A 16,480-nucleotide genomic window follows, 5' to 3' on the forward strand; every position below is an offset into this window, starting at 1 on the left:
GAAGTTATGGTCAATTTTTCTTTTTAAAAAAAAAATTGCTCTCCTTCTCCTCTAAGCTACTACTCAGAAGTAATTGCTATCATCAAGTGGATAAATCTGTTCTCGGGGTATTTCAGCCAAGCCAAGACTGTGAGCAAGACTGACTTCTAGCAATTCCAGCACAAGCAGCAAGAAGCAGGAAATGACTAACTGAATGACGCTTTTAAAAGCAACAGGTATAAACCCATGGGAGAAACTCCTCTGTGATAAGGAATGAGAAGATCTGTGGAGTTATATCAGCTGCCAGGCTTCCCTGTTTCTCACCTCCAGCAGCCGGTCATTGGCTTTCAGTTGGCCATCTTGGATGGCTGCTCCGCGAGGAAGGATGTTCTTCACGTAGATTGGGGCAGAGCCTCCTATGGGGACGTCGCGTGATGTGATGCTGAAGCCGAGTCCTTCTGGACCTGAATAAAGCAAAAATAAATAAATAAATAATAAAATACCGCCCATCAGGACCACAAGTGAGCGAGAAATACTTCAAAACAGCAACAATCTGTTGATGTAATTCAGTAACCTAACCACTGATGCACAAATAAAGGCATGTCTTGCTTTCTAAAAACTGATCCTCTTATGGTCAGTATACAGCTTTAGCAGGATTCCCCGAGAACACATTAATATAAACACACACCCACAGACATATGCACACGCACGCGGACATGCTATAACTTACCTACTAAATTACTGCCGAAGGCATTATATTGGCCGCAGTAAAATTACAGCCCAAGCTAAAGCCTAAAAGCTACTGTATCTAATAACCAATCAGGGTCCATCAGCAGGGCTATTTTCAAAACCTTCAGGCGAGTGGAAGAGGAAAAAAAAAAAAAAAAAAGCAGGTTGCTGTGTGCTCCATTAGTGCGAGACTGGCCGTATGTGAGCGTACATATCAAAACATACAAATGTCTAAACATACGACCAAACTGCAAACCCTAATGAAATGTTTGCGGGCCATCTGCGAGCATGGCAAATTTAGCTCTGTCTAAATCGTTGGAACAGGAAGAGCTTATGAGCGTAACAGGACATTGACAGTGTATATTTAAGTCTCTAGGTCTGGTGCTGGAAGTACGAGCCACTCGTTACAAGGCCAAGGTAAGGCAGGTTCTTTTTTTTTGATGGCGCTTGATGCACTGAAGCTTTAGGCAAATTGAGCTTTACAGCTTGCCACAGACGCTACTAAATCCTAGGGAAATGTGGTTAAGGGTTCAGGCATGGGGTCTCTAAAGCAATTTGCTCGCCGTCCACAATGCGACCTTTTTGGAAGAAGCAAATGAATATAAATGGGTCGACTGAGTGAAGCTGGAGAGCGCTGCAGAGCAGGTCAGAGCGGGGAGCGTACGGCGGCACTGACCTTATCACCGGAGCAGCCCTGCATTACTCAGAGAGCACAGACGGGCGAGCGAGACGATGCAGAGAGCGATAGGTGCACCGGGATATGTGTATCTTCATTTTAAGACACATTTATAGCCATCAAGTCAGGCTTCTTCACTATTTGGGCCACTCAGAAAGCACCGCTCTTGGACTTCTCAACCCGGGGGAAGAGTAAACACGCGGCACTAAAACGTAGCGTGGGCTCATTCAGATCCATCTTTGCCATTCACGGGTCTAATTTTAGACATTCTGTTGTGGAGGAGAGGCAATCAGAGTCAACAACACTGATTGTTGTTGGTTATTAGAGATAATCCAATGTCCTTTTTGCAACTGTTAGGACATTAGGAGAGTCCAGCGCTAATGGCGCTCAATCAGGTAATTAGAGAGATGCCTCTCTAACAGCTGGCTAATTAATCACTGTTGTCTTCACTTCCTTTTTTTGTCTTGGTAACGTGAATGTAAAATGATGGGAGGAAAAATGTTTTCCTTTCCGAGTTAGGCAAAAAGTCCTGATTTTAAACAATCCAATTAACTCGTGGTCATAAGGCAAAAAGGGCTGTTAGGACCAAGGTGAAAATTGGCTTCTGCATAGTCCATTATTTGATTAGGACACATTGACTAATAGAGACAGAAGAAGGATAAAGAAAAAGAGAGCGAGAGATAGATTTAGAGCCCTAGCCATTATAAATGTAGGGGGAAAAAAAAATAAATCACCAAAATGAGTCCGGGTTTTAAAAAGCCCAAATTGGCCATCTCATGTGGCCTTTCAGAAACCAGCCTTGGGGGGCGGGGGGGAACATGTCGGAAAAGTGAAACAGCTTAGGTCATAAAACTGGAATTCAGAAAACAAAAACTAAGCTGACATGAAGGAAAAATAACCTACAGTAATTCTCTGAGAATGGTGAAAGCTCAGCTGTTGGTTAGAGTGTAAATAAAGGTGCAGTCGGCAGGAGCTCCACTGGAGCAGAACCAGGTCAGAGCTGGCCGACTGTAGAGTTTATCCCAGACTCAGGCCTGTACTCATGGGGTCAATCTCACCATCTCCGCTATAAATGAGAGGATTGTGGAAACACAGCTGTTCGCTGTGGGGTTGGTAAAAAGGGTGAGGTGTGTACCACTCGTTTAGCTAGAACGGGCATGCCATGTCTCCCTCAGATTAGCCTGCAACACGGCCTTCAGCACCTCCCGCCAGCTCTGATAAAGCCTTGCGCCAAATCAGCGGCTCTCAGCATCTGCTGCATCAGGAACGGACATGCCAACAGGCACGCCGCCATACACACACACACACACACACTCACTCTCTCTCTCTCTCTCTCGTTCTTTCTCTCACTTAAGTTTAGCTCACTGGGGTGAAACGAGAAGGACATGATGGTGTGCGTTTTCCAGTATAAGCAAGAAGCATTCGAGGAAATCAGTTAAATTTGCTTCAGTGGGCAAAACACAAGGTCTGAAAGAACAACATGACTAAGATTCATTTATGAAGGAAACAACAACTTTGCAAAAGTAGGATAAAAGCGGGTGTTAAAAATAATAGGCCATCCGTGGCCTGGAGTCCGGACGAGGAAATTTTGTGGTGTTTTCTGTGTGGGAGAGATGACTTTCCTCTGTCAATCAGCAAGAGACGAGCCAATCGTCCTCCTGTGTTTGAGCTCGTGTATGTGGAAGAGGATCAATATAAAAAGTTGACTGGTTTCACACTATGCTAGCATTAGCTGCTAGCATTATCCATGCGGTCTAGCTAGCGAACAGAAAATGCTACGTGTATTATGGATGGATCATTTGTTGTTGTTATATAACTAGTAATTAGTTTACAAAGATATTCTTGCTACTGAAGTAGTTTTGTGGAGTACTAAAACAGATGTGGTATGGAGGGGGCACAAAACTGAAATTGTGCTATTCCCATTTACCACACAGGGCAGAGCATGACAAGTATGTGCGGTGATCGTAGCTAACGCTAACAGTCCCCTCCCTGCCTGCAGCTGTCTTTTCAATTAAAGCAGCCGATGTTCGTGCCCTCTGAATATTTCTCCCAGTGGGACAGGTTGTCGGGGGTTTGTTGTTTGTTGTTAGGGGAGTAATTGCGTCTCCGCCGCTCTTCTCTCTTACTGTGTTTCCATCCCGCTGACAAAAAGGGCTTTTAATCTTCCCTTTTATTTAAACACTCTGAAATGTATGATTACGGCATATGAGAATTATACTGGGAAGAGATCTGCCTTCAGAGAAATCTCATTCTGTCTGAAACCTGCCATGAGTCCTATATCCGACAACATGATGCTCTGAGATTACCTGCATGTGTGTTGATGCTTATTTGTACAAGTCATTTAAAGTTGTGTGCATGCTGACACTCTGACAGACACGTGAGGCTTTCAGGCAGTGTGAAAAGCTGCGATAATTTTGCCGTGCAGGATTTGGAGCAGCGGGTCAGGCTGCCAGAAAGCGTGAGCTTCACAATGTCTCACTACGGCAACTATCGTGCTTTGAAGTGCTAATTATATTAGTCACAAAGAGACAATCCCTGCACTGACAACACAGATATCATCAGCCATTAATAGCAGGTGAAATCGGAGACGGCTTCAAAGAAACTTCTCACCGCGAAATATAATCCGGGGAAGTCACGGCTGGTCATTTTCCATGCATTATAGAATGCATTATAGAATGTAGATGCTCATAAATGTAGGGTTATATGACCTATTTTTGGACCCAGCAGAATGCTATGATTTTAGATAGAGAGAAAAACATTTTACTGAGTTTTATTGACCAGTTTTTGTTAAGCCGTCAAAGCAAAATTATTAGTTTTAGTCTTCAAAAAGTACAAATTAACTATAAATCTATGATTTCCTATTGATTTGAAAAATTCTGCTCATCGAAAAAAAAGTGCACCCAATGTGCACCACTTCCTTGTTGATCCACCAGCGTGATGGTGTAAGTTTATCATAGTTTGGAGGTTTACAATTAGCAGAAACTTGCTAAAATATTTGCTTTTATAATGCTAGACTATGCTACAGTAGTGAAACGCTGTCTGAAATGTGCTCCACCTGAAGTAAGAGGAAATTACAGGTGGACACAGCACTGTATTTATAACTGGGTGAGTTAGATAGCTTTAGGAAACAACATGAACTTTGAACTGGGGTCTAAATAGGGTTTAAAGCATAAGGGACTTGCATAGTCATCTGGACCAGTACAGGCTACACGACATTACTGTACATTGCTGGTGCCACACTATAGAAGAGATTCTGTATATAACTAAGAGAGAAGGATCTGTACATGGCCCTCACACTGGACAAAGTTAAAGCAGAGCTGTGTGTTATCAAATTATCACAAAATTTTAAATGTCTAAATACAACAAATCCAAGTCTCACCCCCAAAGTTTCACCCTTTTCTATGTTCTCAATATCTTAAGAAATATTTAGCCATGGTTGTAAGACGCATGTAAATACATCCTGCTAATCACTACATCATGACCTCAAGCTCATGTCAGGTATTTTCCTCTCACCTTTTCGAAGCTGGACGTTGAACTTGCGGCCGATCTTTTTGGTGAAGCCTGTGGAAGCCTTGCTGGCTGGACTGATGATAGGTGCTGATCCTGAATAAGATTGGTTTTGCTCCATTTGGGGAGACGGGGTCTGGTGATTGATGTTCGGATGCGGTCCGCTTTTCGACATTCTTTTAGGACTGTAATCGATGCCTCCGACCACCACACTACCCCTTTCCCCAGGTTTGGATTCAGGAGATAGTCGACTAGGACCAGGACCAGGACCAGGACCAGGTTTGGAGTCAGCAGATAGATGCTTGGGACCGGGACCGGGACCAGGACCAGGAACTCGAGTACCAGGAACTCCAGGGCCAGGAGCTCCAGGGCCAGACTGGACACCTAGCTCACTCTGGGAGAACTGCTCATAGTGTACTTTCCTCATTGCTGGAACCACGTGGAACAGGATGAACGGGGAACGCATGGCCTGCCTGAATAAATCCTGTGCTCTGGAAGAGTAAATAAACAAAATAATGAGGGGAAAAAAGTTAAATCAACAATGAAAAAAAAAATGGGCATACTAGTAGATCAAATAATTTGATTAGTTCACAGACATTTGTGGCAAACAGCATTTTTCTTGTACTGGAGACACTTGTCCAGTTAAGAGGAAGACCCATTCAAAGGTCAACAAATCAGCATTACTAATCGCTGGCTAATTGCGCTGCTGGAGCTGGAAACGAAGCTAATACATATATTACATTATCTACCATTTACATAATCACACAGCCTTGGGGAGTAAGCAGGGATGCATTAGAGCCCAATATACATGTCCACACAGAGAACCAGGGCACTTCATATAATCTAATCGCAAGCTTCAGAAACCTGTGAGTGGTCATTATACAACTGATTCAGAATTGAACTTCTGAAAAACGGGACTGGGGAAACCAGAAATGCACAAAGAGTGAACACACACAGGGTAAACTAGCATGTGGAAAGAAAAACATGGCTCAAAATGTGTTCATAAAATATCTGCTCTGTGGAGAAACTCTGGAAAGCCCCATGATCTGTAAATAGGAGTAATAACAAATGACCTGGACCACCAGCGTTCAACCAATCAGGGGAAGCACCTTCAGATCAGTCTTACGTTTTAAAACATCTAGCTTCAACTAGATTTTGAAAACTTTACTCAAAACTGGACACAACCCATCACACAGTGTAGTGATGAAAGCATTAGCGTGACAACAATCAGTGGACGCAGCTTACGCTGTGGTTTGGAAACTGACCAACAGTGTGGGCAAGCAAGACATGACCCCACACTAGAAACAATTCTAGCCAGAATTTAGGATGTTTCTTTTGTGTCAGTTTTGTTCTGGTTTAATGATAAAAGGCAAATTGACTTTTTGTGAAGTATATCTGAGCTTATAAGATGCATACCTTCACAATACAACGCACAAGCACAAAGGATTATGAGAAAGAAAGGGCTCTGAAAAAATTTGTGTCACAAGTGCATGTGTGTGTGTGTGTGTGCGTGTGTGTGTGTGCGCGCGTCTGGTTCTGAGCAGCTCTGTAATAAGCTGTTCATTTAGTTCAGTCTCTGCATCTAGAGAGTAATGCAGCCTCACCAAGAGACCTCTCTTCATTCTTATGCTAATTCACCCTTCCAAAATCAAGTAAACAACAGTGTGTATGTGCGCACGTGTGCGTCTACGCATGTGTGTGTCTGTCTGTGTGTGTGTGTGTGTGTGTGTGTTAACGAGCAGAGCCGTGGCACGCAGCTAATCACACAGCTCCCCGCCTCTGATTGAATAATAAACGACTCCATCAATGCATCATTACACTGAGTTAGATTAAGCAGCACTAAATATTTATCCATGCAAAACAATTCAATAAAGATTAGAATATCTCTTTGAATTGAAACTCTGCATGCCACCCAGTCAGAAAAGAGAGATGAAGGGATGAAAGAAGTTAGTGAGAAAGTGACAGAAAGGGGGTGAGAAGAAAAGAGGCGCAGAGATAAAATCTGACTCCCCTGATCTCAGGGTTATCAGCATCTCGCTCTGTTTTCTGTGTGCTGCAGAGAGAAAAGACGGCTGAGGCTAAAGAACTGCTCAGGTGTACGTTTAAGTCTGTAAACCGTGTCGGCTTTCTGCTCGGGTCAGAGCACCTGAACGCGGACGCTTTGAAGATAAATGATGTTAGAGGTGAGCAGGGTTAAATGCAAAGGTTAAATAAAAAGTTCCTTCACACTGTGTGTAAATTAGTATCGGACTACATTACTGTCCGTCCAGTGCTCCGTGACACGCTGAAAACCTATCGCTTCACCACAACCTGATCACGTGGACAGTGGCAGCATGACCAGAGCACTGAGGAACCAGAGAGGAACAGGAGATGATATAAGATATACAGAGAACAGAGCTTCTGGTTGTTCCTCTGACGTCAGTCATCATTAAAAATACGGCTTCAAAAAAGCCATTTAATTACTTATCTAAATAAAATAAAATCAATAAAATTAAATAAATAAATACAATTTAAAAAATAATTATAATTAAAAATAAAATTAAATTAAAATAAATAAATACCAAATAAACAAAAATAAATAAAAGAAAAGTATAAAAATGTAGTTCATGTAGTATCTGTGTCAAAATGTCTGTCTGTGGTAATCACAGTTGATCCAGGAATTAGGTTATTTATTTATTTATTTATTTATTTAATTTATTTATTTATTAATAATTAAAAAAAACACACATTTGTAATATTACTCTAAAGGATTAATAGAGGCCACAAGGCATAATTAGGCCCACTGGGGGACACAATTTGCACAGCAGACATCATGTATGACATTCGCCTTTGCTAATTAGGGGAGAGCAACCCAGTACCAGTAAATTAATAAACTTTTATTTATTTATTTTTTTCAAAAAGAAAAAGAAAAAAAGAAAGGATGTGAAATAACCTGACATAAAAATTAGCCAGCTATTTGTTTGTGGAAGTAATAAGAAGGTTGTTCAAGGTTTTATTGATGTGCCTTGTTTAACTGATTGAGATTAATCACAATTATACAGTCACAGTGTGTGTGTGTGTGTGTGTGTGTGTGTGTGTGTGTGTGTGTGTAAATCCAGGCTCAGGACTCCACTGTGAGTTTACTGAAGGTTAACAGAGCAGAGGACCTAAACATACATTGTACAAAATCTGATACCTTAGTGACAGTATCACCTTTCCACTCTCTGTAAATCACTGTGCATGTGAGAGAGAGAGAGAGAGAGAGAGAGAGAGGGAGGAAAAAGAAAGAGAGAGGAAAAAGAGAGGCAGAGAGAGAGAGAGAGAGAGAGAGAGAGAGAGAGAGACAGAGAGAGAGACAAAGGCAGAGAGACAGAAAGACAGAGAGAGGGAAAGGAGAGAGGCAGAGAGAGAGAGAGAGAGACAGAGGCAGAGAGACGGAAAGGAGAGAGAGAGAGAGAGAGAGAGAGAGAGAGAGGAAGGAAAAGCACATAGAGGGAGGAGTAGAAGGAAGAGTCTCAGACACTAAGAGCTGGACTGAGGAGATGTGAGTGCCTGAAAGAAACACAGTAGAGGATGTTAGAGAGAAAAGAGTAGAGAGATGTTACAGGGAAGAGTTTTACAGGAGAGAGGAGAGGAAACTTCATCCAGGCCACACTAGTGGACAGTAAAGGCTTACTGTTCGAATCGGATGTTGCGCAGGTCGCTGTTATTAATGCGCACGATGCAGTCGTTTTCCTGAAAGAGAGCCTCACGCTCGGCCTTTCCTCCCCTCTCCAGCCTCTTCACCAGCAGCCCCAGAGTCCTGCACAATCACAGCATGTGTTAATGATGAGCAGTTCAGGACTGATGATGTCATATAATACACCATACACACAGGGTCAGAGCTGAACACACATTCACACAGAGCTGGAAAAATGCATCGTCAAAATCAGTGCCACTGTTTTATTATGAAAGTTATCAATATGCAGCATGGGAAACTTCCATCATCTAGTTATCTACCTTGAAATGAATATGGCGTGTATTGTAATGTATTTTGCAGATATTAAAAAAAAAATCTTAAAAATAATTTTTAAAAAAATGTAAAAAAAATAAAAATAAAATATATATATATATATATATTAATTAAATAAAAAAAAGAAAATCAACCAAAATGTTTTAAATAGCAACAAGATAAAATGTAGAATGAAACCTTATTTTTTCCCTTATTTTTTCCATAAATGTAGGATGTTAACATGACTTTGCATTTATTTTCTTTGCACTTATTTTGCCGTTAATTTCAGAAAGTGTGAATAAAATAAATAAAATGCATGAACACACATTCATCCCACTGAAACAAGATAATTCATCATAAAATAAAGTCAAACAATTAGTTGTTTTTTTAAGAAATAAAACAAAAAAAACATTAAAAAAACACCCCAGTTATTATATTTTCCAGATATTTGTGTTTGTTTGTATACCATATTTAATATAATATACCAACTTAAAATACTTTTCACCTTTATATCTTTGAGTGAATAAATAAATAAATTATATATAAATTATGTATTATATATATATATATATATATATATATATATATATATATATATATATATATATATATATACTATATATATATATATATATATATACATATACTATATATATATATATATATATATATATATATATATATATATATATATATATATATATATATATATATATATATATATATATATATATATATATATATATATATATATATATATATATACATACTAATATATATATATATATAATACATACACAGTAAATATAACATTATTCTGTGAATAGCATTGCATTTAATCTCTAGTTATTTCCAATTTTACAGCTATTTCCAACTATTTCCAAACATAAGCTACTGCCATCCCATCACACATCCACAGAGCATGAATAATCAAATGAATCACACACACCAAAAAAACCAACCCCAAAACATGGCTCTAGTACCACGCAGACTTGACGGACAGAAACCAGACAGAAAACAGGCTGCACCTTCATCCTTTACTAAAGAGGGCAGAAGGAGCAATGACGAGCTGGAGGATTTCAGAAGTAAAACTTCGAACTTTATTAAGAAGGAAGCAGAGGTGATATGAAGGTGAGGTTCCACTGTGAATGAGTCAGATTGAATATATCTCCGCCAAACTATATTCCACTGAGCTGCTCAGAGGCTTAGCCATGAATCTTCACACATCAAAACTGACACCAGAAACTGGAGCTGAGGTTTGACATATAGAAATTCTCTCGACTGCTGCGGTGTCAGATTCTCGGCTGTGTGTTGTGAAGGGCACTGTCGCGAGTAATCCACAAACCCTGAGATGCGATCGTTTCCAGGCAGCTGCATCGCACCGTCACATTTGACAAGTTTAAAAAGTGAATTGGAAGAAGAACAGGTCTTAAGAAGACGCATGCAAAGTCTGTAGCGCATCAGTATTCCTTTCCGGCGCTCTATCTTTCACTTCAAACGCTAAAAAATAATCAGATGCTCTTCTTAGCTTTCTGATGTTTGTGTGTGTGTGAAAGGGTAAATGAAAGATATGATGAACTCACCGAGAGTCAAACTCAGCTGTAAGTATAAAGCAGCTGTTTAGATGCAGATAGAAACCTGTCTTTTAATAACCTTTGGTGAAAACAGAGAGATGAAGGTGTGAGAAACACCAACAACTCCACTTGTGCAGAAAGCTGACGAATGAAAAGAAAGAAAACAACACCAGGTGTGTTAGTAAGGTGTTGGGCAACAACACTATTTCCCAGAACAGCTTCACTGTCCTAAGTGATTAATGCTGTTCTTCGAAATGATAGTCCCTTATTTGGGGATCTTGAGAATGGTGAAGATGATCACCAAAATACTCGGTGTTCAAGAGGGTTGAGATCTGGTGACTGTGAGGGTAACTAGATATGATTTACATCATTCTGATTCCCCTCAAAACATTCAGCGAGCCCTTGTGTCCTGGGGTCATCCTAGAAGAAACCTCTGGCCATTGGGATGCAGGGAAGACAAGAAATAGAGAGCGCATTGTTCATAAAGACATGTTCTTTCACGGAAAGCCTGCGGCATTATGAAAACTGGACCGGGCTGAACTTGTGAACTGACCGAGAGCCTGATAACTCCAGACTGCAAAAAATGCCACTCACCATGTTATAACAATTATGTACAAGATGTTGGACATTTCAGATGACTTTGGAATTTTAGTCTAACACTCTAAGTGCTGTTCACAGATTTTGTTTATTTAATTGATCAAATTTTTGGAGACCAACACTGCAGGAGCCCATGAACCGCTCCACCAAGGCTGACCTCAGTGCACTCCCCTGCCCTCTCACCTCAATCTCACTGTAAACAAATGTTTGTGGACAAGCTACCACTTTTAGTGCTAGTTGTTAGAAGGTACACAGCCAGCTGCCTAAACAATTCTACACAAACTGGCACAGGTTACTGTGATATTGTTGGTCCCTGTGTTGGTCATATTTGAGCTCACGTTGCTCTAATGAGTTAAAATGTGTAAATGTAAATGCTCTATCAAAGTATAAAAGTGATCAGGACTATGAAGTCTGTACTGACTAGCAATGGTGACTCAAGTGGTTAAGGCCCAGCACCACCAAGCTGCCACTGTTGGGCCCCTGAGCAGGGCCCTTAACACCTCTCTGCTCCAGAGACGCTGCATCATGGCTGACCCTGAGCTCTGACCCTAACTTCCAAAGCTGGGAAAACACAGAGATGAAGGTGTGAGAAACACCAACAACTCCGCTTGTGCAGAAAGCTGACGAATGAAAAGAAAGAAAACAACACCAGGTGTGTTAGTAAGGTGTTGGGCAACAACACTAGCTGCCAGAACAGCTTCACTGCAATTCTACACGGAAGACTCCGGAACGGTCCTAAGCGATTAATGCTGTTCTTCTAAATGATAGTCCCTTATTTGGGTGCTTGAGGATGGTAACACATTTGCTCCAAAGAACCTTAATCCTCTCTGCTCCAGAGATGCTGCTGACCCTGTGCTCTGACCCTAACTTCCATAGCTGTGATAAGCAAAGAAAGAATTTCACTGAACATGGGACAAAAATAAGGTTTCTTCTTCACTGTCAGATTTATTCTTGCTATGCTTTGGGACCACAAGTCACAAGTATAGGCAGTAACCATGAGCAAAGGGCCATTACTTCAGGTAGAATAAATCGTTTCCTCTTGTTCGCTTTCAGAATCAAAAAGTGTTGCAACTCAGTGACATTTTCATGTCACCAGATTTCATGGCGTAAAAACTAAATGACAAAACTTGCCGCAAAAGTGCTGTCGGCCTTTTAGCGTTATTTCATTTAATTCCATCCTGATTTCTCAGAGTCATTAATAAATTCCTTATCTTTTGATATCGATGTTGCTGCTGATCACCAAGTTGTTTGTTATTATTTGTTACATATAAAATATTGAATTAATTTAGTAATATTCAGTAAGCAAGTGGATAAAGCCATGTATTTAGAATTAAAGTATGACAACCGGGGTTTATTAAACGAATTACGAGCAAGTACCTGAAAGTAAAACGTGACCATAACCGTGTTTAAAAAATATCGTTATACATTTGCAACAGGCATTTTAACAATAAAAGTATTCACCCGAAAGCAAGGGCAGAATATTCACAAGCTGACTGTTTCAGTGACTGACAGAATGAATGAAGGAAGAAATTAATAATTACTGTAACCAAAATACACAACTGAGGCCTGAAAGAAAAATTAGATATGAATATAAATGGAGCCACATAGATAAATAGGGAGAAAGGCTGAAACAGAGAGAAAGAAAAAGGACACTACAGATAAAGAAATGTTCTCAAACTTCCCCATAACATCATCAGAGAGGTCTAATGCAACTTCTGCAGACAGCTGCTGTGTTTTTTTTTAGCCTTGGGAGATTAAACACTTACACACATACAGCGTAATGATGTACTATTATGTGCAAGTGGAGCCACACACACTTTATCTTCATAAAGTAGACAATGACTGACCAGGAGTGTGAGCAAAACTCCCGCAGGAGCGATCCAGGATCTGCTGTGCTTCATTATTCATAAGCTATTAATGTTGGACTGGAGTGAGGGAAGATTGAAGTGACCCTGCTCTGCCCAGCCTTTCGGTCCCTTGTTTGATTAAAATTATTTCAGCTCTAACAACAGGAATATGAGCAAGGTTTCTCAGTCGGGTAGCGGGATCTCAATCTGGAGCTGTCCCAGCTGCAGTCATTAGGAGACACTCAGACGTGACTGGCTGAATCTGCGGCTCCATCATTATCCGATCGGTGGCAGAGCCGCCCGCCGTTTGAGTGATGGCCCAGAATGCTTAGCGAGAAGGAGACCACCTGTTCTCCTCCACTGGCTTTAATTGAATAATAATGCAATCAGAATCCATTTATGCGCCGCAATTACACCGCTGGTTGTTTACAGTTCACACTGGTCATGGGATGAGAACTCATTATTGGAATAATGTATTCACGATCCTTGGAGTGATCACACGTGTGTGTGTGTGTGTGTGTGTGTGTGAGAGAGAGTATACACATGCGTATTTGTCTTAATAGCAGATGCTCGGTTCCAGTGTCAGGGTGAATTCCAGCGTCTACATTAAAAGTCTTTCTCTCTCTTTGAGCTAGTGGTCTGACCCCTCTGGCCTCTGTCCAAATGCTAATGAGAGACAGCAGTCTGTGAGACACTGCCATAGGCCCTGATGAAGCCATTAGCGAGATGTGATGCACAGCTGACTTTGCTGGTTCGAGATATTTGTTAGTTTGACACTGATTATAGAGAAAGCAGGAGTTATGCAGCATCTGAAGACACATTTCAGACAGGGAGGGACGAGATGAAATCAGTTTTGTTCACTTTCAGAAGGCATATCATGAATTAATGTATTTTCGTTTTAAACGGAAATAAATAAATAAAATTCTTTTTAAATTCCCAAAGCACTAAAGCTTGACCTGTAAAATGATTAAGCTATTATAAATCTAATTTTATACCCTAAAGAAGCTACATCTAAAGACCTCCATATTTCTATTTTATACAGGCTTTTTCATTTAAAGTTTTTTTTTTTTTTAACATTAATATCCATTAGAAAAGGTCAACTATTTATAGCTGCTATCTAAAGCTCCTGAAACAGGCTGAAAAAAATCCTTTTAGGAACCGTGACCAGGACATCTGATGACGAAGCAGACCTTCGTTCATTTGTTAGTGAATTTTCAAGGCGACCTTGGGCAAAACACAGGGCCGTTACTGAAGGAGCCACTGTCACTGTTCGAGATGAGCTTTTACCCTGATTGGGTCTGGCGCTTTAGCCGGATTGACTTGGCCGTATTCCGTGTCCCTCTGTGACCATAAAGCTGCGGTGTCATCCTGCGCCGTGAGTCCCGTGTCACCTCTTGCAGTCTAGAGAGGGATGCAGAATCGTTCCTGCCACCCTGAGTGAACTCTCTCAAGACCTCAGCTATTGAATCTTCAATTTATTATTCAGTGAGAGCTCTGGAAGGAAGCCAATGAAAATGGAATGCACAGTCAAGGAGAAATCACGCATGTTTCAGCGGTGTATTGTTGAGGCGGAGAGAAAATATGCCTCGCATTGTTGGAGAAAAGCAAGTCCTTTGATAAGATATGCTATGCAGACAGCCTGAACAAACGCTGAACAATGTCAGTCACTGTCAAAAGCTCGAGAGGAGCTGTGTGAGAAAAAGAAAGAGAGAAAGGGAAGTGGGAGGGTCTGGGACAACATGGAGCGACGTGGCTAACACTGTAGCGTTCCCAACATTCAATAACAGTATGAAAGGACAGAAAGAATGATGGGTAATAGAGTTGGAAGAAAAGACCACATGTGGTTATGGCTAACGAGCTAACTGGGTAAGAGGTTTTGTTGTGGAAGAGCTGCAAATTACCTTCTGTCTCTGGAGCTGAATGGCACTACGTGGATTCCCAGCGGCCCGCCGCCATTCGACACTTCCACCGGTTTGAGCAGGTCACTGTGTGACAATGCAGAAAGACAGATAAACAACAACAACAACAACAATAAAAAAAAAATAAAAAAAACACACACACACTACAAAGGCTAGTCGAAGAAAACAGGATAACACAGCAGTTTTTCTAGGTGGGAGGTTGAAAAGGCTCGCAGTTGTGCACTTCGACTAGTCTGAATGTCTTTCTACACAGGGCCATCTATAATCCAGACAGCCATTAAGACATGTGGGTCGATGAGGAACCCAAATAGACACCTCAATTAAGTGATTACAATCAGACTCAGGCCTGCAGCAGGCCGTGTGTGTGTGTGTGTGTGTGTATGTTTGTGAAAAGCCCACAAGTCTGATCCTAGCACGGGAGGCTGACTGTGAAGAAAACAGCGTGCTCTAATAACCTAAAGACAATTTTATTAGCCCCGTGCTGCATTTGTTTGGATTGAATCTGAAATTAATCAAACCGCATGCCATAAACGCTTTCTAGTTGAACTGAAGGTTAACAGAGTCTGCATTAGACCGGAGAATGGAGATAAAAATAGTCCTTATAATGCCTCATTATGCAGCCTTGGCTTTTGAGCTTACTCTAGAGAGATGGAGTCCGCTCGGCCCACCGGTTCTATCCGTCCGTTCTTGCCTTCGTCTCTCCTCCTCTCCTCCTCCTCTTCATCCTGTCGAGAACGGAAAACAGAAAGTGAGGCGTTTCATCTTTTGCCATCTATTAGTCTTAAAAAACACTTAATTCAGAACCAGAGAAGTTCAGTAGAACCAGAGAGCTCCAAGTAGAACCCATAACTATCCATATAAGGCATACAGAGAGCCAGATTTTGTAAGTGTATGGTATCTCATGAGTGTGTCTTAGGAGGCAGTTACAAAAGCACCTGTAAACAAACTGTTTCAGATAAGCATCAAAGGCAGAAATACATCACCGTGTTACCAAGACAGGTAACTGCTAGGTCAGAGAGTAATGCTAGCTGTTTGAGTGTATGTGTGTTTAAGTGTGTGTGAGAGAGAGAGACAGAGAGAGAGAAATAAATGTGTAAGACAAATAACCTAGCTGTCCACTTGCTTTGCAAGCAAACCATAAGTTAGCAAGATGGCCAACATAAACATACATCTGCTAGCTCTAACAGCCCTAGATAGCAACACAGGAAAAAGCATTTCACTAAATATCCTGACTAAATAAGCTGTCAGAAATAAAAATCTAACAAAGTTATATGAGCTATATATAAAATATCTAATTATAAATTATTAGCAAATATACCAGTTGCAAATAACGTTGCTGCTCACTATGCTAGCAAACAAAAAGTTGCTTAGCTGGCTATTTTATGCTTATATACTCTCTGCTAATATACTCTATAAAGTAATTACTTAACACTTGGAGATAATACAGCAAACAGTATGCTGGGGACGGCCTATCAGAAATCAAACATCTAGAAGTAACAGAAATAACAGCAGATGATTGTTTATAGTGGATTACGGATAGGACCGTGAAGGAGTTTTTGAGCTGAATACAGCATGCGTAGGCACCATTAGTGACTTTTTCAGACACATCCCAGGTTTCTCTCTCGGCCTAGTTTGATTTGTAAAGACATGAGAGGAGTATTTCACTGGTTCCATTACAGCAA

At 40.8% G+C, this 16,480-nt stretch overlaps 1 protein-coding gene across 3 annotated transcripts in view; it reads right to left on the reverse strand.

Annotated features, from left to right (window-relative positions):
• pard3aa (par-3 family cell polarity regulator alpha, a) overlaps nt 1-16,480 on the reverse strand; it is a 402,663-nt gene that overhangs the window by 204,220 nt on the left and 181,963 nt on the right. For all 3 annotated transcript variants that reach the window (XM_058401320.1, XM_058401312.1, XM_058401328.1), the window contains exons 6-10: nt 15,438-15,523; nt 14,781-14,864; nt 8,547-8,672; nt 4,898-5,382; nt 304-443 (exon numbers count right to left, since the gene is read on the reverse strand). In XM_058401320.1, the coding sequence (XP_058257303.1) occupies nt 304-443; nt 4,898-5,382; nt 8,547-8,672; nt 14,781-14,864; nt 15,438-15,523 (921 nt within the window). The remainder of the gene's footprint in view (nt 1-303; nt 444-4,897; nt 5,383-8,546; nt 8,673-14,780; nt 14,865-15,437; nt 15,524-16,480) is intronic.

The sequence above is a fragment of the Hemibagrus wyckioides genome, linkage group LG01 (assembly GCF_019097595.1).
Source record: "Hemibagrus wyckioides isolate EC202008001 linkage group LG01, SWU_Hwy_1.0, whole genome shotgun sequence".
Taxonomy (NCBI): domain Eukaryota; kingdom Metazoa; phylum Chordata; class Actinopteri; order Siluriformes; family Bagridae; genus Hemibagrus; species Hemibagrus wyckioides.